At 38.7% G+C, this 24,520-nt stretch overlaps 1 protein-coding gene across 1 annotated transcript in view; it reads right to left on the bottom strand.

The window, feature by feature from the left end:
* UBE2W (ubiquitin conjugating enzyme E2 W) overlaps positions 1–6,887 on the bottom strand; it is a 110,755-nt gene extending 103,868 nt beyond the window's left edge. Inside the window, exon 1 of the mRNA XM_036740102.1 lies at positions 6,798–6,887. Within this exon, the coding sequence (XP_036595997.1) occupies positions 6,798–6,812 (15 nt within the window). The 5' untranslated portion in view covers positions 6,813–6,887. The remainder of the gene's footprint in view (positions 1–6,797) is intronic.
* Positions 6,888–24,520: the final 17,633 nt, after the last annotated feature.

Raw genomic sequence — 24,520 nt, forward strand, 5'->3', positions numbered from 1 at the left:
CACCTATGCACACCACGCAACCAACCTGGTCAAGAGTCTCTTCAAAATTAGGTAGGGGGGTCCTTAACCAAGAGAGAAACACTGAGACCATATTTAAAATCACCATAATTCCCTGCTGGCATTGCTTTAAAGAATCCAGAATCACCTTGAGGTCACGGTAGGCAGATGACTTCAGTAACTACCTTACTGAATTTTAAAGTTAGGTAAATCCATATATGGGCATGCAAAGTAATAGTAACAGAAAGAAAAATGTTAGAAAGGCTCAAAATAATTAAGGAAAAGAAAAAATAGGCAAAGCAATCAAAGATCATTAATATAGGAAATATAGTTCTATAGGTTAACTGGGAAAAAATTCTCCACTTTATTTATACTTAAGATATTTGGATATTCAGAATTATAGGAATTAGAAGTTGCAAAAGGCATATTTACCTAGTCACCTCCTGAGGATTTCAAATTTACAAATATAGACCTTTAACTGGGGGGCTGATTCTTACCAGAAATTCCTCTCAATCAGAAACTAACCACCACTTTGCTTATTATTAATCCAAGACCCAGTTCCTAATCAAAAGGAGTGGTCCATCAGTGATGATGGCCAAAAAAAGAAAGAAATTTTTTAAAATTTCGCAGCAAATTTCTCTGATTTCCAAAACATACAAGGAAGCTATACAAATACACAAGAACAAAAGCCATTTGCCTGGGATGACTGGCCAAAGGATATGCACAAGTCTTAGTTTTCAAAAGAAATGCTATCAATAACCATATGAAAAAAGGCAACAAATGACTAATAAAAAATGCAAATCCACCTCAGAGCCATCAAAATGGCAAAGAGGAAAATGACCACTGTTTGGGGGAGTAAGGGAATAATAGGAAGACAGGCACTCAATGAAAGTACTGTTAGTTGAGCTGTGAATTGTAGCACAGAACTCAACACAAAGCAGGTGCTCACCAATTTCACAATGATTGAACAAATTATGGCATATAAATGTAATGGAATATTACTATGCCAGAAATGCCCAGGAAGTCTCGTACAAACTAATGCAGAGTTAAGTGAGTAGAACTAGAATAACAACTTACATGGCCACCACAATAATGTAAAGGACAACAACTTTGAAACATGTCAGAAAACAATAATAAAGTAAGCCCTTCACCTCTTGACAGTGATGGGGATAAGAGGTGCAGAATAAGATATAACACTTTCAGATATAGCAAATACATTTATTTGTTTTGCTTGACTATACACTTCTTGGTTACAAGTAGCTTTAGTTACTAAGGACTCAGAAAAGAAAGTTCTTGCCACCAACATACTTCGCAGAGTCAAATGGCTCAACATCAGAAAACAGATACAGTTTTCTCAATAGAAATGACACTAAAGATGCATTATCTGGTGCACTGCCGGTAAACCCTAGGGACCAGTGGGTCTTTCCATCTGCTATATACCTGAAACCTCCTATACGGGTTGTCTCCTATTAGAATGTGAGTTCCTTGGGAGTACAGATAGGGTCACTTTTGTCTCTGTAGGCTCAGTGCTTGGTACATAGTAAATACATAACTTTTTTTCTCAAAACATCCATTAGCTATGCCTGTAAATGTATGCCCACCACCTCTCTAGAAAGCATTAAGTATGCTACCAAGAAAGCATTAAATATGCTACACTGGCCAAGACTGACCAAAGTTCTTTAGTCATTCAAAGTGAGAGTTCACCATAATTAGTCAGACTTCACCAAGCTTCCTGTGTCTCTCCAGCCACCTACATGCCATATCTCCTCACCTGCTAGGCTCCCCACTCTTGCCCTGGGGTTGTGTTTGCTCCACATAGCTGAGAAATCTGCATAACCGACTTGCTTCAAGCTGTGTCAATACTTAAGCACCACCATCTCTCTCCCCAACCCCAATATGGTTCTTGGAATAACTAAATCAATACTATCCTGTAAAAGACACTCCCCTGAGGTTCCACCCACCAACCAGTAACTTCCTAAACCATATCCCTCATCCCTTATATATACACTATCTTCCCTTGGTAGAAGTCAGTAAGGACTTTCTTTTGTTTCATCAGAAACTAGCAGTATCTTACACATAATCAACACAATGTATGCTTTTTAATTCATTAATTTCATTCAAGAGAGGGTGGACTGGTAAGTAGTTATAGTGATTTAAGAGCATCAATGAAACAAATTTTTTTAAAGAAAAAGATAAATTTCAGAAAAGGACACAGATAAGAAAGGCAGTTTGGTTACTATAATGTTAAATTTAATATACTCACAGGGACTGGACTTACAATTTCATCATGAAGGCACTGAGTGCAAGACTTGGAGTCAAGTAGACCAGGATTCAAATCCTGCCAGACACTGTGTGACCCTCGACAAGTCAATCTCAATTTCTTTATCTGTTAAATGAATGGACTGGGTTTTGTGAACTATAAGGTCCCTTTCCAGTTCTAAATTATTGATCCTGAAAACTTCCAGGTTAGGAAACTCCTTACAGAAATGTGCCTTCTCTGCAATTTATAGTCCTAGAGACATGCTTAAAAGGTTAGAGGAACTTGCCCAGGATCACACAGCCAGTATGTATCAGAGGCAGGGCTTAATTGAAATAGTCATGTTAATGTTTAAGTTCATGACACTTTTTTTTAAGACAAAAAGAATGATGGAGGCATTGCTCCAAAAGGAACCACAAATAAGGAAAAGTTTAAAAATTACTGCCTTGTTTAATAAAAAGCATAAAATGGGCTATGATCAGTGGTCCTCCATGCCAGTTTGGGATCTTGGAAAAGTTAGGCTTTCATTTCCACATCAGTACAATAAGTTAAACTAGATGATCTCTAAGGTCCATATCAGCTCTTCAATTGTTTTAAATCTATGAATACTAATGCAATCTACATCTTGAAATTGCAAAACTTCATTTTAAAGATTCAGATTTAATCTTTAGGAAATATTACTCTAAAGCAGTCTGTTTACCTTTGATTTTATTGCACTGGTTCTAGAAACTAAATCTTTTCATGTCTATTTGTGTTTATACCCCATTACTTTAATATATATTTTATGTCAATTTACAAACCCGTAGAGTGCTTTAACCTCTTAATTTTCAGTAGCACCAATAGGTCCAGATGACAGTGTTCTTTAGATCAAGAAAATTAAAGAACCTGCTCACATCTCTTATATGGTAAGACCACCTATCACAACCAAGCAAACGAAACATGCTTTGAGATATTGCTTACTTTTCCAGCAGATATTTTAGTAAGCTAGAAGAATGTATTATAAACTAATAAATCTTTCAGAAAAAAAAATCTAGTCACCAAGGAGAACATGAGAATAGACTTGCATAATATCCAAGATATATTAGGAAATGACACAAATTCTAAGAGCTATTTCCCAATAGGTAAGCGGTCAAAGATGAACAATTTTCAAAAGCACTGCAAATTATAAATAACCATTTGAAAATACTCTCCAAAATAGCAATAGTAAGAGAAATATAAAATTACAATAGCTGAAGTATTATCTAACACCTTGCAAATTGGCAAAAAGAAAAAAAAGAGTCCACATTAAAGCGGCCGTGGGAAGGCATGCACCTTAATACTTTGTTGGTGAAGGTGTAATGGGAAAGGAGTATTTATATAAGTACCTACCATGTGCCAGGCACTGTCCTAAGAACTTGATGAGCTCATTTGATCCTCACGATACCTTTGTGAGGTAAGATCCTGTTATTATCTCCACTTTACAGTTGAGGAAACTGAGGCAAAGAGCTGTTAAGCAACTTCCCAAGGTCACATAGCTAATAAGTGTCTGAGGCTGAATTTGAACTCAAATCTTCATGACTCCAGGCCCAGAACTCTAGCTGCCTTGTCCATCAAATGGTTCCATAGGTCTGGTTACCAATTTAGAATTAGGAAAGAACAGTGAACTTAACTGTCCATATCCTTTGACCGAATGATCTCACCATCAGGCATGTAGTAGTCAATGACAGAAAGAAGACATAAAGCAAAACACTCATAGTAGTAGCAAAAAAAAAAAAATGGAAACAATGTGGATTCCGTTGACTGGGAAATGGTCAGAAAAAACAGAACTCTGCTATATAAATATTATGCATAAGAGATGAAGCTCAAAGAATTCAGAAACAAAAGATTTATATGAACTTGGAGCACAAAATAAACAGAACCAAAAGAGCAATATACACCATGACTACAACTACAGAAATGAAAAGGTCACTTAAAGAAGTTGAACTGAGTATAATAACTGAAAAAGCAATGAAAGACCCAAAGAATATATAATGAAATATAGCTCCCTCCTCACAGAAGCAGGGAAATAATACTAGGCCAGCATATTGTACAGTCAGATATAGTCATTGTATCAGGTGTTGTTTCCTAATTGTTTTAATTCGTTACAATAGAGGGCCTCAATCTGGAAGGATTTATACACTCTAACCACCCCGCCCTACTCCACCCTCCCTTTAAGCCCTACTCCACCCTCCCTTTAAGAAATGACTGAAGTAAAAGACAAAACAGCATGAATAAAATTATCTTCCAAAAGAACAGCCTTGTAGACTTAAATTTCAAAATTTTAAGGTTATACTATTGTTCAAGAGACTTGACTTTTCTTTATGATCAAAATCAATGAAAAAAGAAAGTGTTAAGACTTGCACAACAGAGAATGCATATTAACATTTTAGAATTCCAAATGCAGGGGAAAACTTTAGTGTTAGAGATTCCAAAATAAAATTTCAAATATATTTCTAATTAAAAACAAAATCAGTTTTCTTCCCCAGTCATCTAGTCTAAGGTCACAAAAATCTTTAGGACAAAGAATAATGCTAGGAACACAAAACATGCATATACATATACATACTGAATGGGCTAACATTTTTACCTACCAAACTATGCCTGTCAAACTCTAAGTTGATAAAAATTGAGTTCTGTCCCAACTTTGTTTCTGTTCACAATTCAATTTTCCCTTCTCATTTTGGGGAAAAAAAAATCAGTTGTAAAGAAGTCTTACCTTTCAGAACCTCAAATCTAATTTTACTGGTAATATTTTTGCGGCAAGTCACTATCACTGTAATATACTTTACCAAATACCACCACAAGAGACAGTTTTTCCCCCACAATAAAGGTAAATCCTTTTTAACATGGGGTTTCCCACTACATTTCTCCTTCTGAGTTTTAAATGATAGATGGACTTTCCATCTGTTCTCTGTGGTCAAACTTACTCCCGAGTGGAGTATATTTACTACTCCGATTTTTTTCCACACATTGAACTGACACTATTCCCTCATATTAATTTAATTACATCTTTCCTTATATTTTTAAACAAAAATAAATATATAACCTTTTATATGCTGCATGAAAAAGTAGGGAAGGAAAGGCAAGAGAAAAAGCATAATGGATAATAAAAGGCGAATGAGGTAAATGAGAACAAAGATGGTGTGCACAAAAGGGGAAGGAGGCAGAAAAGGGAAGAGGAGAAAAGGAAGATCGTGTTGTCACAGCTTACAAAGGGAAAAAGCTGGGAGGAGTTTAAATTTTTCAGAAGCCAAAAAACCAAAAAGCTATTTTTAATGGCGTGAAGCAAAACGAAGCAGTTTTGTTCACTAAACAGTTAAGTCGTTAAGCTCCGAAAATACTGAGTTGAAACTCATACCATGGACTTAGTTTCTCTTCAAAGCAACTAAAATTTTGGTAATTCTAGCCACCTTTGAATTAACAAATGTGCACTCATTTCAACGAACTAGAACACTGCCATCTTCCCAGGCAGTCTTTGGACTGTACAATATCGACAAGGGTATGTAAGCTGGATAGCCAACGACTCCGCATCGAAAACTCCAGTGCAGATGACATTAATAAACTTCAACTAAAAAGTGTTTCGCTAAATGTTTTGAGAAACGAAAGCAGAGGAACATAATTCTATGACGAAGGTTAAAAGTAGGGTATCTTGAAAAGCTTTGGGGGCAAGATGGACTATCTATTGGGTGATGAAGTAGCAGAGCAACCGGTAAGTCAAAGTTTCGGGGAGACCGAGAGAACAAGCCTGGAGCATTATTGGGTACTCTTAGACTAATGTTTGGGTGAGACTTTAAATACTGGGAGGATGTAATAAGGTACGAGGCAGGGAAGAGCAAGAGGCGAAGGCAGCCGGTCAAGGGAGTGACTGTAACTAGAGAGAACAATTTATTCAAGGGCGTAGTGGAAGGTATTTATTTTATTTAGAAAGGTGGGGAGGAGAAAAGTGGGAGAAGAAGGGAAGGAGGGAGAGAAGGGAAGGCGACCAAGGGAAAAGCATCTGAGGCCCGCCCGGAGCCGGCTTCCCCAGGGACCGACCTCGGCGTCTCTCTCTCGGAGGTCTCCTTCTCTCACGCTCAAACTCACACTCACACACTTACACACTCTCACTCTGGTCTGGACACTCAGGCGGCCACGAAACCCACGGGGAAAGCAGCTGTTTCCTTTCCGGACAGGGAGAAGAAGGGCAAGGAAGGGGACACGGGGGGAAAGGCAGGCCGGCCGTGAAGGGAGAGGGGCACAGCCAAGGAGCCACAGCTCGGGGGGAGAAGGGCCGCATTTCACCCCTTCCTCCGCACCCTCCCCCCCATCCACCCAACTTCTCCGGCTCCGGGGTCGGCTAGGGCGGGCCGGCGGTACCCCTCCTTCCCCGCGGCCGCCGGGGGCGAAGGGAGACGGAGCCGGCCCGGCGGCTGCGGAACCTGCCCAGGTCGCAGCCTGCCGCTCCCGCAGCCGCCGCCGCCTCCCTCGTCCGAATCCCGCCCCACCTCCCTGGGCCGGTAGCTCGGATGCCGCAAACTCCTCTCACCTGCATTGACGCCATGATGGAACCATCCCCCCTGCCCGGCGCAGCCAGAGACGCAGGAGGAGGAGCCGCCGTGCTCGCGTCACGCCGCGGGATCCCAGTATCCGGGGTTGGGGGCGGGGGGTCGGAGACTGCAGGAGGGGGAGCTAAGGAAGGAGAAGGGAGACCGAGGTCGGGATTGGCCGGTGGGCCCACGAGCCCAGGAAAGGGGGCGGGCCTAGGGGCCAGGCATTAGGGTCGGGGCGGGGGTTGAAGCCCCGCAGGTGCTAACAGTTCCCCCTCCTTCTTCTCGGTCCTCCCCCCGCCCTCCCAGCACACTGTCCGAGTCGGCCCCGCCCTGAACCACAAGAGAAAGAATGAGGGAGGGGGAGGGGCAGGACAGAGGAGAAGGGGCGCAGTGGGGGAGGGAGTTTAGTCCTAGGGCTTCGAGAGGGCTCAGAGGTGAGATTGTGCGAAACGTCTTGCTTTGCTCCCAGGATTAGTTTCTTCTTGTCCCAGGGGTCTCTGGTTCTGGCGTGTTTTTATATCTTGACCATTCCTTCTTCCTAACCTTAGCAGTTTCGATGCCCCCGCCCCCCAAGATCCCGCTTTGGAGTTGAACTAGCCATGGAGTTCTCCAAAGCCCTGCGGGTCGAGTTTGGCGAGTTCTGATACGCAGAACCTGTTTAACCGTGATTACCTCGGTCCAGCATTGATGTTACTGAGGATGCGATCAATCAGATCCATCCAGCACTTAAGAAGCACTTGTGTGCCGGGCACCGTGCTAAGCGCTAGAGAGACAAAGAAAAGCACAAAACAAAACAAAACCAACCCATAAAAACACAAATCAAACCAACCAATCTGATCACCCTCGACCCACCTCGGTGCTTAGAGGATTCTTCACGCTTTCCAAACGGAGGCTTCCCCGAGAGATGAAAACTGAAGGGTATTTCAAACTTATTTCAAATCCGTTCACGTGACTTTCCCCTTAAGTTTAGACTTCCCAAATATTGGCACTATTATTGGCTGTTTAAATAGATGACAGAATCGGCTCTGGAAAAAGGTGGGGAGTGGTATGTGAATAACTCTTTAAAGAAAATATTCTTTACTGTAATTTCTATTACACATAAGAAACTGTCTGAAGTTCTGAAGTCTAGGGTCGGGGTAGGATGGGGGGACAGCGGTCGGCATATAATCCACAAGATCTACCTGAACATCAGAGATCTCAAGAATGAAAAATGCTGATAATAAACAAACCTTGTTCCAAATGCCACCTTCACACAGTAAAAGCTTTTGAATGTCATTTGTGAAAGCAATACATTTATATTTACCGCCGAGGTAATGCTGTTTAAAGCAAATATGCATATTAAAAAGTATGCTAGAGAGGTTAGAACAGTGATTTTTACTTCTTAGATTCGTCTTTATTTTGTCCAACAAAAACAAAAAACTTGCCACCAAATTTCAAAAGTGACCTTGAAGAAGAAAAATTTGGAAAATATACTAATTATTCTTCATTAGAGTATAGGATTTATGATTGTTCATATTCAAGGGTGTGAGCTCTAAATCTTAAGAAAACACATGGTTTTGATGTCAAAATATATATTCTCTGCTAGACTTTTCACTGTCAACAGGAATGCCTTTTTTTAACTTGGCGATTTTCTTGACAGGGTAGATTAGACAAACTGGTTGGTTTTCTCTTTGTCAGAGAAAAATTAATCAATTCTATCAACAATAGTCCAGAAGACATGTGGTGTAGGCTGTGAAGATTCAGTTTTGTCCATTCAAAATTACTGCACTGAGAGGAAAAACGTACTCAATATAGAAAAGAAGCTTATACAGAAGAATCCACATAACAATTATAGCTGAACTGTCAAATGTGAATACCTTGACAGATCTAGCACTTTTTAAGGCATTAAAGTGGTATTTGATGATCCTATGTTCACACAAAAGGATAGTGCCATTGCTAATGCATTGACTCCAACCATTATGGATATCAATAAGGAAGAGACATTTTACAAGAATCAGGACAAAATCATAATAATCTGAAAAGTTGTTGGTCATATGAATTTCAATGTATTTGTTAGCAGTGATGCTAAATTGAATAGAAAAGTCATTGGAGAGCCTAGAAAACTATAGAACCACAGAATTTTCTAGCTGGAAAAGTTCTTAGAGATAATTTAGTCCACCTATTTAATACTTTAGGCCAGCTAGGTGTTACAGTGGTTAGAGTGGTGGGTCTGGAGTCAGAAAGACTCCTCTTTTTGAGTTCAAATCTGGCCTCAGACACTTACTAGCTGTGTGACTAAGGGCAAGTCACTCCATCCTGTTTGCCTCAGTTTTCTCATCTGTAAAATGATCCAAAGAAGCAAATGACAAACCACTCCAGTATTTCTGCCAAGAAAACCCCAAATGGGGTCATAAAGAGTCAGACACAACTGAAAACAACTGAACAACAAATCTAATTCTTTATAGATGAATATAGATGAACAACAACATAGCAGATGTCAGCCACGTCTTGCCTATGACTTGAAATCGAAGGAATTGACAAGGCCAAATGGTGCAGTTAGAAATTCAAGGTACATTCAGAGTCTATAGTCATGGTTATATAATATAAAGACCCAGAATATGGATATAGATAGCATAGAATATTATTCCTTGAATTAACTAATGAAAAAGCATTTAAATTAAGTACTGTTATACTATCTGCCAAGCACTGTGCTGAGTGCTTGGGCTACAAATAGAAAAGCAAGACAGTCCCTGCTTTCAAGGAACTCACATTCTAACCAGGGAGACAATGTATGGAATTTGTTTGCAAGACAGATGGTCCTTAGAGTACAGTGGCAAAGCAGATGGCAATATGTCTTCTTTAGTGTTATTTCCATTGATAAACCAAATCCATTTCTAACATTGACCCTCTTTTTTGGTGCCAAAGATTTTAGTGGTGAGAACTTTCTTTTTTGGGTCTTCAGGAGCTTAGAAACAAGTAGACCACTTAAGTTCCAAATTAAGCAAGAGAATCCTATTGGATTAACTAATTGACCAAGTGCACTAAGGCCTCCTTTTGGTGATGTAAGGAACCCCTTATACAAGTACTGAAAATAGAACATAGTTTGTTAGATCTGAAATACTCCTCATTCAATGTTGCTACTGACCTAAGTGCATCCTCATAGGGAACTTGAGGTACGTGGAGAATTGTGTTCATCAATACAGTATGGATCTTCAGTAAGTATCTGCATGTATCCTTTTTATTGTTTCTCTAATTTTTGCTTTTGTCATTTACCTTATGTCACCAATCTCACCAGATCCCAACACTGCACTTGGGACCAGTGTGCACCTGTCCCAGAACAAAGAGAAACAGAGAGAGCAGAAGTGTCTTATCCAAGGACACACAATGGCATTCAGTGAAACATGCCTTTCTCTCAGTCCTCAGTAGCTGGCACAATGCCTGACATTGTAAGTGCTTAATAAATGCTTGTTGACCTATCTTTTGAGATTTATTGCAGCTGTTCTCTTCATCGTATTCCACATGCATTCATTCCACAATCATTTACTAAGTTCCTGTAAGAAAAAAGTTTTAATCAACTGTTAAAGAATGTAAGATATGGCCATTGTCAGTGAATTTTATTTTAATGAGTTTATTTTAATTTCTTGTTGTTTGGTCATATCCGACTCTTACGTGACCCCGTTTGGGGTTTTCTTCTCAAAAATACTGGAGTGGTTTGCTATTTTCTTCTCCGGGTCCTTTTATAGATGAAGAAACTGAGGCAAACAGGGTTAAATGACTTGCCCTGGGTCACGCAGCTAATAAGTATCTGAGGCCAAATTTGAACTCAGAAAGAGGAATCCTCCTGAATCCAGGCCCAGCAGTCTATCCACTAAACCACCTAGCTGAAGTATGATGCATCATGCATGAACCTTTTGAGAGTTTAAAGGGACAGAGAAAGAGCTTTTTATTTGTTAAAAACTGAAAAAATGTGAGTTAAAAGAAACAGTTTCAAGGATACAAAATGAAAAACCCAGGAACTACATGAACACTATTACAAAACACTTTTCGCACAGAGAAAGTCAGGTCTAAATAAATGGAAAAACATCAGTTGCTCCTGGTTAGGCTAAGCTAATATAATAAAAATGACATTTTTACCTAAATTAGTTGACTTATTCAGTGCTATACCAATCAAACTACCAAAAAATTATTTTATAGAGCTAGATAAAATAATAACAAAATTCATCTGGAAGAACAAAAGGTCCAGAATATCAAGAGAATTAATGAAAAGAAATGCTAGGGAAGGTCGCCTAGCCATACCAGATATTAACCTGTATTACAAAGCAGCAATCATCAGGACTACTTGGTACCAACTAAGAAATAGAGTGGTAGATCAGTGGAATAGGTTAGGTACACAAGACACAATAGTCAATAAGTATGGTAATCTACTCTTTGATAAACCCAAAGAGTCCAGCTTCTGGGATAGGAACTCACTATCTCATGAAAACTGCTGGGAAAACTGGAAAATAGTAAGGCAGAAACTGGACATAGACCAATATCTTACACCGTATACCAAAATAAAGTCAAAATGGGTTCACGATTTAGATATAAAGGCTGACACTAGAAGCAATTTGGGAGAGCAAGGAATAGTTTATCTGTCAGATTTATGGGGAAGGGAAGAATGTATGACCAATCAAGAGATAGAGAGCATTATGAAATGCAAAATGGATAATTTTGATTACACTAAATTGAAAAGGTTTTGTACAAACAAAGCCAATGCAACCAAGATTAGGAGGGAAGCAGAAAATTGGGAGAAAATCTTTACAACCAGTGTCTCTGATAAAGGTCTCATCTCTAAAATACACAGGGAACTGAGTCAAATTTACAAGAATACAAGTCATTCCCCAGTTGATAAATGGTCAAAGGATATGAACGAGCAGTTTTCAGAGGAAGAAATTAAAGATATCTATAGTCATATGAAAAAAATGCTCATTGATTAGAGAAATGCAAATCAAAACAACTCTTAGGGACCACATCTCTCCTGTCAGATTGGCTAACATGATAAAACAGGAAAACGATAAATGCTGGAGAAGATGTGGGAAAATTGGAACACTAATGCATTGTTGGTGGAGTTGTGAATTGATCCAACCACTCTTGAGAGCAATTTGGAACTATGCCCAAAGGACTATAAAAATGTGCATACTCTTTGACCCAGTAATACAACTTCTAGGTCTATATCCCAAAGAGATCATATAAGTGGGAAAAGGAACTGTATGTGCAAAAATACTTATAGCAGCTCTTTTTGTGGTAGCAAAAAGTTGGAAATCAAGAGGATGCCCATCAAGTGGGGAATGGCTAAACAAGTTGTGGTATATGAATGTAGTAATACTATTGTGCTGTAAGAAATGGGGAACATACACTTTACATGATCTGATGCTAAGTGAGGGGAGCAGAACCAGAAGAACATTATACATGATTACAGACACACAGTAGCTATGATGACTAACTTTGATAGACTTGGCTCTTCTCAGCAATGCAAGGTTCTAAGACAGCTCTAAAAGACTCATGATGGAAAAGCCATCCACATCCAGAGAAGAAATTATGGAATCTGAACACAGATTGAAGCAAACTATTTGCTCTCTCTCTTTTTTTTTTTCTTTTTTGGTTTTGTTTCTTCTTTCTCATGGTTCATTCCATTGGTTATAATTCTTCTTTACAACTTGACTATTGTGAAAATAAGCTTAATCTGAAGATATATGTAGAACCTATATTAGATTACATGTCATCTTGGATGGGGAGGGGGGAAGAGAGGGAGGGGAAGAAAATGTGGAACTGAGTGTTATAAACTAAAAATAAAAAATAAATTTTAAAAAAAGGATACAAAATGATTCAGAAGTTTGGGTTAAGAACATAAAGCTTTAGAACATTATGGTTCCTCAATTTACATATAATTTTTATAACTAGTAAGTGTAAAACTAAGAAAAATGATAAATCATATAAACATGTGGCAACTGAGGTATGAGATCAAGAGGACCATCGGTTTCATAGGGGCAATTTGGTGAGTTGTTATCTTTAAGTGAAAGTTGAGTCCCAGAGTCAGGAGACTCAAATAGAAGTCATTCAAAGATGTAGGGGACATAGGAGACAAAAGGCTGAAACAAAGTAAGATTGATGGAGCAACTTAAGGCCCCCCAGTTTTCTCAGATCTGTCTGAAGCAGTGGTCAGAGCAGTCAGCTGAATGAGGCTTCAGCTGTGTGATTCCTGATTCATTGGCGATCTACCCAATTGGACAAAGCTTTAATTCCAGATATTTCCCTTCAGGGACACATAAAGTTTCAGAGAGGTGAAGTCTCCTCAGAATGCATATTGCCATAATGCTGTGCCATGAGAAAGTAAATATGCACAAGGAAAAACATCCTAAAATTCAGAACTCTCAAAAATAGAATGGGGTATCTCAGATAGTAGGGGGTTCTCCCTCAGCTGAAGCCCTCAAGTATAGAGTAGATGACCACTCGTTTGAATGTTGTAGAGAGTATTCTTCTTCAGGTGGGTCAGACCATCTGACTTCTGGGGAGTCTTCCTTCTGAGATGCTCTAATTCTATGATTCTGCTCTTTTTCCTCCTCAGAAGAGAGTTAGAGTTGAGGTTTCACAAAATAAATCATATATTATCAGACTAGTCATGTCTGTCTACTGACCAAATTTTGCAGATGAGGAAACTAAGGCCACAGATAAAGAAATGCCTTTCCCAAAATCACAGAGAAAGTTACCGGGAGACTTGACTAAAACCCTCAGTCCTCCAAGTTGCCAATCCATGACTCCCTCTTGTTAAAAACAAAATAGTTTTTATTGATATCTCTTGTATTTTACATCACCAAAATTTCTCCCAGTATCCCTCCTTCTCATCCCAGAGAACTCTCCTACATAATAAATAATATTTTTAAAGAAAAAAGAAAAAGAGGAGAAAAATTAGCAACACTTAAGATGCCAAAAAAAATCTGAAAATAAATATAACATACCACACCCATAGACTTTCTACCTCTGCAAAAGATTTGGGGATGGGGAGAGATTTTTCATATATCTTTTTTTTTTTGGAGCCATGCTTTGTAATTTTGCAGTATTTACCTGTGGTTGTTTTGTGGTTGTTATTTCCATTTCCATTGTTGTAGTCATAGTGTATATTGTTTTCTTGGCTTTGCTTACTTACTCTGCATCAGATTGTAAACCTTTCCATGTTTTTATGAATTCATTATATTTATTATTTCTTACAGCACAATAATATTCCATTACATTCACGCAACACGATTTGTTTAGCCATAACCCAACTGATGAGCATCTACATTGTTTCCAATTCTTTGCTTTCACAAAAAGTGCTACTATAAATATTTTGGTGTATATAGGAACCTTCTTCTTATCAATGACATCTTTGGGGTGTAAATCTAATAGTAGGATCTCAGAAACAAAGAGTATGGACATATTAGCCACTTTATTTGCATAATTCTAAAATGATTTTCTAAATGATTATACTCATTCACAACTCCATGAACAAATGGACCAGTGTCCTTATCTTCCTACAACCCCTCTAACATTTTCTATTCCCATCTTTATGTTTTTGCCAATTTGTGGGTTGTAAGGAAAACCTCAGGGTTGCTTTGATTTGCTTTTCTCTTATTATTAGTGATTTAGGGCATTCTTTCACGTGGTAATAGTTTGCAGTTCTTCTTTTGAGACCTGTTTGTTCCATCTTTCAACCACTGATCTACTGGGAAATAGCTTTGGGAATGATTTCTTTTTGTTAGGACCTCTGCTGGATCTCTGAAGCTCATACTGAAACTCACAGTCACTGGGGTAGAAGATTTCTGTTCAGATAAAGCTTAGAGTACATGGCCTCTAAGGTTCCTGGTAGCTCTGAGATTCTATGGGAGATAAGATTGCATTTCTAGGCTGATGGAACTTCCAGTCCAAAAGACTGGGCAACGGATAGGACCATTCCTCATTCTATGTACTAGTGTTAATGCTACCTAAGATCCCTTTAGATTTTTTTAGCTGCATCATTAAATGCATTAAATTTTTCTGTGTGAATCAAGGGAAAACTAGCTCATGGACAACTGGGGGAATGGGTGAGGGTGAGGCTGGTAGTTTGGGCACTGAGCAATGCCTTCAGCCTTTTCCAGACAGGCAGCACTATAGTCAGGAAACACCTGGCCCACCAAATAATATGTAAATGATATGTAAAACACTCTGCCGGAGCAGTGAGCCTGCTTTTCTTGAATCAACAGCAGGGGTACTTTTCCTGAGAAGTCCTTTAACCTGCTATGGCTGCTAAAAGCGATAAACTATGAGATCAGACATGGTGAGCTGGGTTTTTCTGCTCCCCTACAAACTTAGTATGTGATCATAGGCATATCACTAAAGCCCTGTGGGTCTCAGTAACAATAACTTTTACATTTGTGTAGTCTCAGCCAAACTTTTAATGCCCTCTCTGACAAAAAAAAATTGTTTTCATTTAATTTATGTGTGTTTTGTATTTATTGAATTTGTATATGTTGTTTCCTCACAATAAAATGTAAGCTCCTTGAGGGGAAGAACTACTTCATTTTTGTCATTATATCAGCACCTAGCACACCTGGCACCAGGAGGGACCTAATAAGCACTTGTTGAATAGACTTGGACATTCAGCTCTACCTAAGATTTGAGCAATAGTATTTAAATGATAAAATCTTTGAAAATGATCCCTTCCCCCCCCCCCAGCTCCCCACTGAAAACTAGTTTAGTGCTTTATAGAGTGGGTAATGTGAAGGAGGTTAAGATTGTTACGACTATGTATTAATCTCATTACAGACAGTTTAGAATGCCAGACTGATGTTTTGCCTGGTCTGTTCCAAATTCTCACTAGCAATGCAACAAAAGTTTTGGAAATTGTCATCCAAAACCATCTAGGCTGCTCACTATGAAAATTCTAGAGAAAAAAGGCCTCTGAAAGAAATATTACAATAATATCTCTTAAGTCAATCTCCAAGTACTATTAAGAATAAGAAGAAAAGTGGCTTTTTGAAATATCTAATCTACCAGGCATTCATAAATGTTACGGGCACTGCAACTTGATAACATCAAAACAGGTTGGACAAGGACATCTTGGAAATCTAAGAGCCACTACTTTCAGCAAAGTGACTTATGCATTATTAACACTATAGTTCTTCAAGATGCAGACAAGGAGGGATTCATATAGAAACCTGGATAAAATGTGTGCAATATGAAATAAAAAAACTATTAGAGAATTTCTATTAGAAGAGCAGAATTTAATTGAATTGGAGATTTGAATGGAAACCTGGATCAAATGTGTCAGATATGAAAAAAAAAGAACTGAGTGAGAGAATGAATTTTTGAAGAGCAATTCTATGATTAAATCCACTAAATGAATTTAATAAATTGGATAAAAATCATGGGTCAAGTATAAGTTGTTAACTGTATTGAAAATAAAATGAATCAAGAAGCAAATCCAAAATGAAATCTGTTTTGTATACTAGATCTCAGGCAGAAAACACCTTCTCAAATTTAAGGTGATGTGAAATTCCTGCTATAAGTCCTTGGTTACCCTGACTACTCTGGAGAAGACAGGACAAGATGAGGGAGATACAGGAAGTAGTAACTGGGAAATACGTAGGTTAATGTTGGAGGGTGGCTGGGAGCTTAGGAATGAACCTCTCAGTTACTTCCTTCCTTTTATGGTGCTGTTCAACAATATTTAAAAGCTAATATAGTATTCTTATTTCAATAAGTAGCTAGCTAAATTGTATTTTTATAGCTTTTAGATTAAGGAATTATGTCAATTTGGATCTTAAAATATAACAAAAAATAATATAATAAAGTAAATACAATATAAAATAATATAATGAAGTAAAAATTTGTAGGGTTAATTTAAAAGGTAACATGATGGAGGGCAAAGAGGATAGACCTTAGGAGTCAGGAACACCTAGATATAACTGCCTGCAACAAATCCCTAAGACTATAAATTACAGAAGGATTGCTAATATGTATAGGTGGAGGGCTTTAACCTCCACACATAGCCATCCAGTGCTTTGCATTCTGGGATTGGCATGTTTCTCAAGGGAAGGTTACATGACATTTTAATAATTCTTATATCATACAACATTTTAAAAGTTTAACCTATGTAAATTAATTATCACAATATGGAGACCAAAATAGCTCAAAAAGAACCTCAGTCAGTAAACATATGACTTACTTGCCAAAAGGAAGGAGATGGAAACATTAAACTAGAGTATAAACACCTTAAATCTTATGAAGAATGATGATGATTACAAGCGGTAACAGCTCATAAAACAAAGGGAAGCAGAGGAAGGAAAAACCAGTTTGAAGAAAGCATAGTTAGACAGCCAACTAAGCAAAGTCATCCCAGGGGCATTCAAGGATGAAAATAGGATTACTACAAACAGAAGAAAAAAGTGGAAAAGATTTGCAACAGGCATTTTAACAAACTGTTTTCTCCATGAAAGATTACATTTGAACCCTAACTCACAGTCCTCAAGAGGCTTTTGGAGAAGGTAGAAAGGGCAGTAAGTAGGATAAACATGGGAAAACATGGGATTTGGATGTGGTATATATAAAGAAGATCTGTGCTAGAGATGGTACAACTGTGAAGGCAATGATGGACAGATAAGCAATGTGGATATACCGGAGTAGAAAAAGTTTTAGGCCTTGGTTACTGTCCTCCCTAAAATGTGTTACCCAGAATTGAACACAGTATTCTCTACGTAGTCTCACCAGGCAGAGTAATATCACCTCCTTCGTAAAACAACTTTCTTTTTCAATACTTGGAAGGATCTATTGTTTTGTCCAGTGGGAACACCCTTCCCTAAAAAGATTACAACCCTTTGACCTTTCAGTAAATGGTCTTGGAGTTGTGACTGAAAAATTCATCACCTTGTAGCCAGTCTGGTGATGAGACCCTCTGAATTTAGCTAAGCTGTTCCTCAAATGAAAAAATAGCCACTCTATTGCTAGCCCTACATTCAAAGCCTTTCCAAATTCAAAATAAAAGACTCCTTGTTGGTTCTTCCCCCTTTGAAGCATGAAATTATTATTGTCAGGGTAAGATTTTTATCATCTATTCAGCTTTTGGAGGCAGTGAAATTCCAGTAGAACAATCAATCTTTAAGTGTCTATTATGTGCCAGGCACTACGCTAAGCTCTAGGGGTACAAAGAAAGACTAAAATGAAATAGTCCCTGCCCTCAAAGAACTTGTATTCTATCAGGAGAAATAATCTATATCCATACAAACAAATACGATTTGTGTTTGTGGGCATTTTTTTCCTAGGAGGGGAAGGACACTAGCAACTAAGATATCAGCATAGGCTTCTGAAGGAGGTGGCACTTGAGATTAGTTTTAAAGGGGGTTAGGGATTATAAAAGGTAGAGGTAAAGAGAGAGTAATGGGTGACAGCTTGTACAAAGGAGACTAGAGATGTAATGAGACTAGAGATGTAATGTTATATAGGAGGAAAAGCAAGCAAACCAGTTCGACAGAAATATAGAAAGTAATATGTAATATGAAATATATGAAATTTCTATATGAAATATAGAAAGTAATATGTAATAAATCTAACATATAAGATAGAAAGCAGCCATATTGTGAAGGACTTAAAATACTAAACAGAGGGGCTTTTTAAAATTTTTACCTAGAGGCAAGAGAGAGCCACTGAAGTTTCATGAGTGAGAATGACATTATCACACCTTTGGTTTAGAGCTTTGGTGGCTTGCAGAGGATGAACCAGAAGGAAGGAACCCAATTGGGAGGATAGAGGAGGGAATAGATCATAGAGATTTTGTGCATTCATACCCTTTGACCACTTACCCACTGGAGAATGATTCATATTCGCAGATATTTGCATTTTTTTCCCTCCGAGTCTTTGATATCAGACACTTAGCAGAAATATTTGATCTCATTATGGTCTGGAGACAATGATAGCCAGCCTGGGGCATCTAAGAGCTCAAGATAGAGATAACAGGCCACTGAGCCTGAGGATCCCAAGTGTGCAAAACTGAACTGACAGCAAATAAATGAAGTAGTTCAGGACTTATCCAGTCTGTGATCAGGCTGACATAAAATGCTTCTAGGGCAAAAGGAAAAGTTCCATGTCACCAGTGAGTCCACCTTAGGGTCCTCTCCTCGAACATTATTTAAAGAAAGGCCAAGCTGAGCTTGCCTTCCTTACCTCCTCTCTTCTTACTACCCCCTCCACAAATTTCCAATAGCTTCATCCAGTGCAAATACTTTTCCACCCTCCCCATTCCCACTCCAGTTCGGAACCATGAAAAATAACCAATTCAATTCAGTCATTGTTCGTGAATGTGGTATGTCAGTCAAGTCAACAAGCATTTTATCATACAATAAATATTATAATTTACTTCTAAATTCCCCAATTCCTTATTCCTGTAAGTTTCTGGACCAAAGTACTCCTTCCTGGTCATCACTTCCCTATGTGTATTTTTTCCCTCGTTAGAATGTAAGCTTCTTGAGGACAGGAACTGGTTTGTTTGGTTTTTTGCAGTTCTAGCATATAGCACATAGCCAGCATTTTGTGAATGTTTCCCTATTCATTCCTTCACATAGACAATACCAGAAGAATACATATGATACTTACTTTGTAGGTAACTCTAAAGTATTATGTGATACATTTTCATATAACCTTTCTGTTTGGTCCACTGTTTGCAACTTTGTGATGCATAGTTATGTACATGTAATTTGCCATATTGTTTGATATTTCAAGTTCTGTACTATTGTAATATGTATGTAAGATTTCTGTGCACAAACTAGAACATGGTTTTACACATATCGACAAATGATACTTATGCATCTAGTAATTTGCAGGGACTGTAAATTTTAACTGGGGAGGGAGCATAAGAATGACAAGAGATTTGCTATGACAGCAAGAATGCCAGAGGATGGTTCACTATTTCTGCCCCTTTTTCCCAACAGTGTTTTGCCTCCTTGCAGCTAATCAAAACTTCAAGACAATTTTTGCTTGGCTGGGCAGGGTGAGAGTAGAAAGAACTAATAAAAGGGGTTGAACCAACAAATATTCAGCCAGAAGCACAGTGTGGCAAGGCACGATGCCTATTCTCTGAGGTAGGTAAGAGGTAAGAATTTATTTTCCCTAACAGAGATAGGAGTCAAGGCTAGAGAAACGCTGTGGAGAGGAGTGAAAAATTATAGTAAATAGGAATATCATTTACAAAGTGCTTTAAGGTGGGCAAAGTACTTTATACACTTTATCAATCCCATTTAACCCTCACAATAACCCTAGCAGGTAGGTGTTGCTATCTTCACCATTTTATAGATAATGAAACAAAGGCCATGAGAGATTAAGTAATTTACCCAGGGTTACATAGTTAGTAAGTTATCTGAAGTTAGATTTCACCTCAGGGCTTCCCACCTTCAGGTCCAGCACTCTAATCCACCATGCCACCTAGAATCGCCACCATGTCACTTAGTATTGCCACCATGCCACCATTACCTCCTAAGCATCTTAAAGAAGTGTTTAAAAGGCTCCTTTTAGGTACCAAGTGGAGGTGAAGAGACAGACCAAAGAATGTGATGAATAAACTATTATTTCTACATTTGAGTACTTGTATTTGTCCATGTAAATGAAAATAAAATTTATTTTGAGAAAATAAGATAAAATACAAAAATATGTAAATTGCATGCTTACAATAGGAGTTGGTGTCAGCGTATGAGGTGGCATCAAGTGGTGATTTTTATAGATTTTCTGGGTGGGGATTCCAAGTCAAAGAAGTAAAAAATTCTCCCTCAAGTGAACCTTTCATGTTTTGGACCCTCTAACACAAGGGTTACATGTATAAAGTTCAGTCTCTTTTGCCTGATATACATCTCATTGGTCTCCTACCCCCAAACCCTTCAAACTAGCACCACTATCTTATCTTTCTAGCTTAATCATGTATTACTCACTTCTACACATTCTACATTCCAGTCAAACTGCACTACCTTCTGTCCCCTGAATATAGGCCAAACACGATCTGTGCCCTCAAGGAAGTTAGCATTGTAGTAATATGGAAATGAGTCTGGACTTGGAAAGAAGAGAGACATATTTCACTAGCTACTAGCCTAAATCCCTTGCCCCCATGACTTTCTGCTTTCCTAATCTCTGAATGCTTATTCCCACCATCTGACTTTTCTGTTTTTCCTCCAGGTTGCTGAGCGTTGTTGGGAGAAGTGAAATCCAACTGGTTTCACACACCAAAAATTTGTAGTACCCAAACTTCATCTAGGCCCTGACTACAGCAAGACAATCCATATTAATTCTATTTGTAATAAGGAGTGTTCAAAACTTTTTCTCCTTTTGCTACTAGTGGTACTCTACCTTCCCATACTTAGAATGAATTATCTAGTTTCATACAGACTGAGACCATCACATGAGACCTCCCCTCAGTTCCCCTCCTCAGTTTCTTAAAACTCATCATATTCATGATCTCTTTCCCCTAGGATCACAAACTGATCCCATTCCTTCTTCTCCATACCCTCCCCTAACGTGGCTGTAGCAGTTAGCCCTTTTCATATATCCTCAATCTCTCACTTGCCTCTGGCTACTTTCCATCAGCCCAAAAACATACTCAGGTCTCCCCAGCTACCTTCTCTTCATCCTTCTATTTCATAATAACAAAGGTTTCTTCTTTCTTCTCCATTCATTATTTCATCATTTCCTTCATTACGCGCTCTCATTCTTTACTTTATTACTTCATTCTCTTCCCTTCAGTATTTTATTACTTTTTCCTCCATTCATACTCCCTTCAAAAGTCTTGAAAAAGCTGTCTCTACCCTGAGTTTCCATTTAGTCTCTTCCTATTTGCTATTGGACTTCCATTCTGACTGCTTTTTAAATTTTTTAAATATGCCTTTTCTTCAATCTTCGTTCCTGACTTTCCTGTAACTTTTGACACTGTTGTCTGTCCTCTCTTAAAAGTCTCTCTTCCTGTAGATTTGGAATCCTACTGAACTCAGGGCTCTCCTTTTACCTTTCTAGTTATTCCTTTTCTGTCTCTTCTGGCGCCATGTTCTCTTCATTATCCCTTAACGTGATGTATCTCCAGAGTTTGTCCTTGACCCTGTCGTCTTTTTCTTCATCCTTTGAGCCTGTGATCTTTGCGATTCTCATTTACTTCCATGGTTTTTATTACCACCTCCATAGGGAAGGGAGGAGAATAAGCATTTACGTAGCACCTACTATGTGCTAGACACTGTGCTATGCACTTTCCAATATTATTTCATTTGATCTTCACAACAATCCTGTAAGGCAAGTACTATTATTATCTCATATATTACAACTGAGGAAACTATGGCAAATGGAGAGTTAATGACTTGCCCATGAGCACACAGTTAGTATCTGAGGTTCTCTTTGAATTCAGGTCTTCCTGACTCCAGACCCAGCTCTGTATCCACTGCACCATCCAGCTGCTCCATGAAGAAGATTCTGTGAGTGTGTAACAGCACATTCTTCTGGAGCAAGGCTGCCTACAATTTATTACTCAGAAATCTAAGGAGTACCCTGAGAATCTGAGGGTGTCTTTTCTCCATTGCTATTGGCTCAAGCCCCATCATCTATGGCTCCCCCATTGTTAGGTGCTGCTAACCGGCACTTAATATCATTTAATAATTTAATATCGATTAGGTTTTACAAAGGGATATTTACTTTTGATGGGTAGTTGGGTAGAGGGGCAGGTCCAGAGTGTGGCAAATTTCTCTTCCTGAGTTCAAATCTGGCCTCAGACACTTACTAGTTGTGTGACCCTGGGCAAATTACTAAACCCTGGTTGCCTCAGTTCCTCATCTGTACAATTGAGCTGGAGCAGGAAATGGCAAACCACTCCAGTATCTTTGCCAAGAAAACCCAAACAGGGTCATAAAGAGTTGGACATGACTGAAATGACTAAATGAACAATTTACTTTGAAAATATAATAATAATGAAATTACAAACAATTTCCCTAACACATTCTCCCCGACTACTTTAGTCTCTGCGGAGAATAGGCTCAAACTTAGCTTAGTCCCTTCATAACATTGGTCCCACTAAATTTGTGTCCGGTTACATTATGACCATTGAATGAGTCCTCATCACATTTACTACTTGTCTGGGTCCAAAAGGTCACTCCTTGACTTTGGGGCATCAATTCTGAGCTGGCTTCAAAACCTGGATGTGGAATATCTCTGTTCCTTTACCTGAGACAGAAAACGACAAATGCCAAGCAGGAAAATAATCTCGATTTATATTCACAGAGGCACATTGGTTCAAATGGAAAAAGCTCAAAGCCCTTCCTCTTATAACATCATCTTTCACCAAATGCCAGGAACAAAAGACTCGAAGAGAACAATAAAGGTCAAACAACTTGACAGAACATCAGAGAAGAGTGGATGCGGCCAACTCAGCTCCTTTTAAAGACAATTGTATTTCAGCTACCCAGCTAAACAAAAAGGTATCTCCCAATCACCATGGTTAGAAGACCAGAACCAGTTACAGAGGGTCTATACATGCTCCAATGCCTCTCCAAGGCACTTCTATTATATGCTATTATGATTCAGCATCGTTCCCCCATTCTGCCTTCACTGTTTTTATGTCTTCCAAGTTTGTAACCTAAAAGATATCTTTGGTTCTCTTCTCTCACTCATTTTTTTGGAGGGGGAAGGCAAAGCAATTTGGGGTTAAGGGACCTGCCCAAGGTCCCACAAGCTAGTAAGAGTGTCAAGTGTCTGAGGCTGGGTTTGAACTTAGGTCCTCCTGACTCTAGGGCCGGTGCTCTACTGACTGTGCCACCTAGCGCCCCCTCACCCATTTCTTAATCAGTCAATTCCCACATTCTGTTAATTTTGGATCCGTTAAGTCAATCAAAACTATTCCTTCAAGGTGGTACCAAAAGCACAAAAGGAAGTCGTCCCTCTAAGATGATATCAAGTCAAAAGGCCTGAAGGCCAAGAAAGCAATAGTCAAGGGGGTACTTAGCCAGAAAAAGGTGAAAATCCAAATGTCCCCTATGTTCTGATGATCTAAAACAATTCAATTTCAAAGGAAGCTGAAAGCATCCCTAGAAGAAACATTCTTGATCATGACGCCATTATCATGATCAACTTTTCCTTGACCATCGAGTTTCTATAAAGAAGCCTGAGAACAACACCCTGTTATTCACTTCAGATATCAAGGCCGACAAATATCAGACCAGGCAGGCTTTAAAGAAGCATATGACATCATTGTCACCAAGGTCAGCATACCAAGCTGGTCTGATGGAGGGAAGAAGGCCAGCATCTAAAGTTGCCAAAACAAATTGGAATCATTTCAGCTACATTCAGCTAGCCTGTTCTATATATGATAACATTTTCCACTATATAAAAACAAATAAAATCTGTCCCTTTCTCTCTATTTCAAGTAGGTGGCACAGCAGGTAGAGTACAGAGCCTGGAGTCAGGAAGACAGGAATTCAAATCTGTCCTCAGACACTTATAGCTGTGTGACTCTGGGCAAGTCATATAAGCTCTGTCTGTCTCAGTTTCCTCAAGTTTAAATGGGGATCATATTAGTACCTACCTCCCATGGTGGTTGTATGAATCAAGTAAGATAATATTTGTAAAGCGCTTAGCACAGGGTCTGACACATAGTAGGTGCTTAATAAATGCTTGTCTATTCCCTTTCTCCTCTGTTCCTGCCACAACTTCTTAGGAGCATGAAAACCTATGGAAATGA

Source organism: Trichosurus vulpecula, chromosome 1, assembly GCF_011100635.1.
Source record: "Trichosurus vulpecula isolate mTriVul1 chromosome 1, mTriVul1.pri, whole genome shotgun sequence".
Lineage (NCBI taxonomy): Eukaryota > Metazoa > Chordata > Mammalia > Diprotodontia > Phalangeridae > Trichosurus > Trichosurus vulpecula.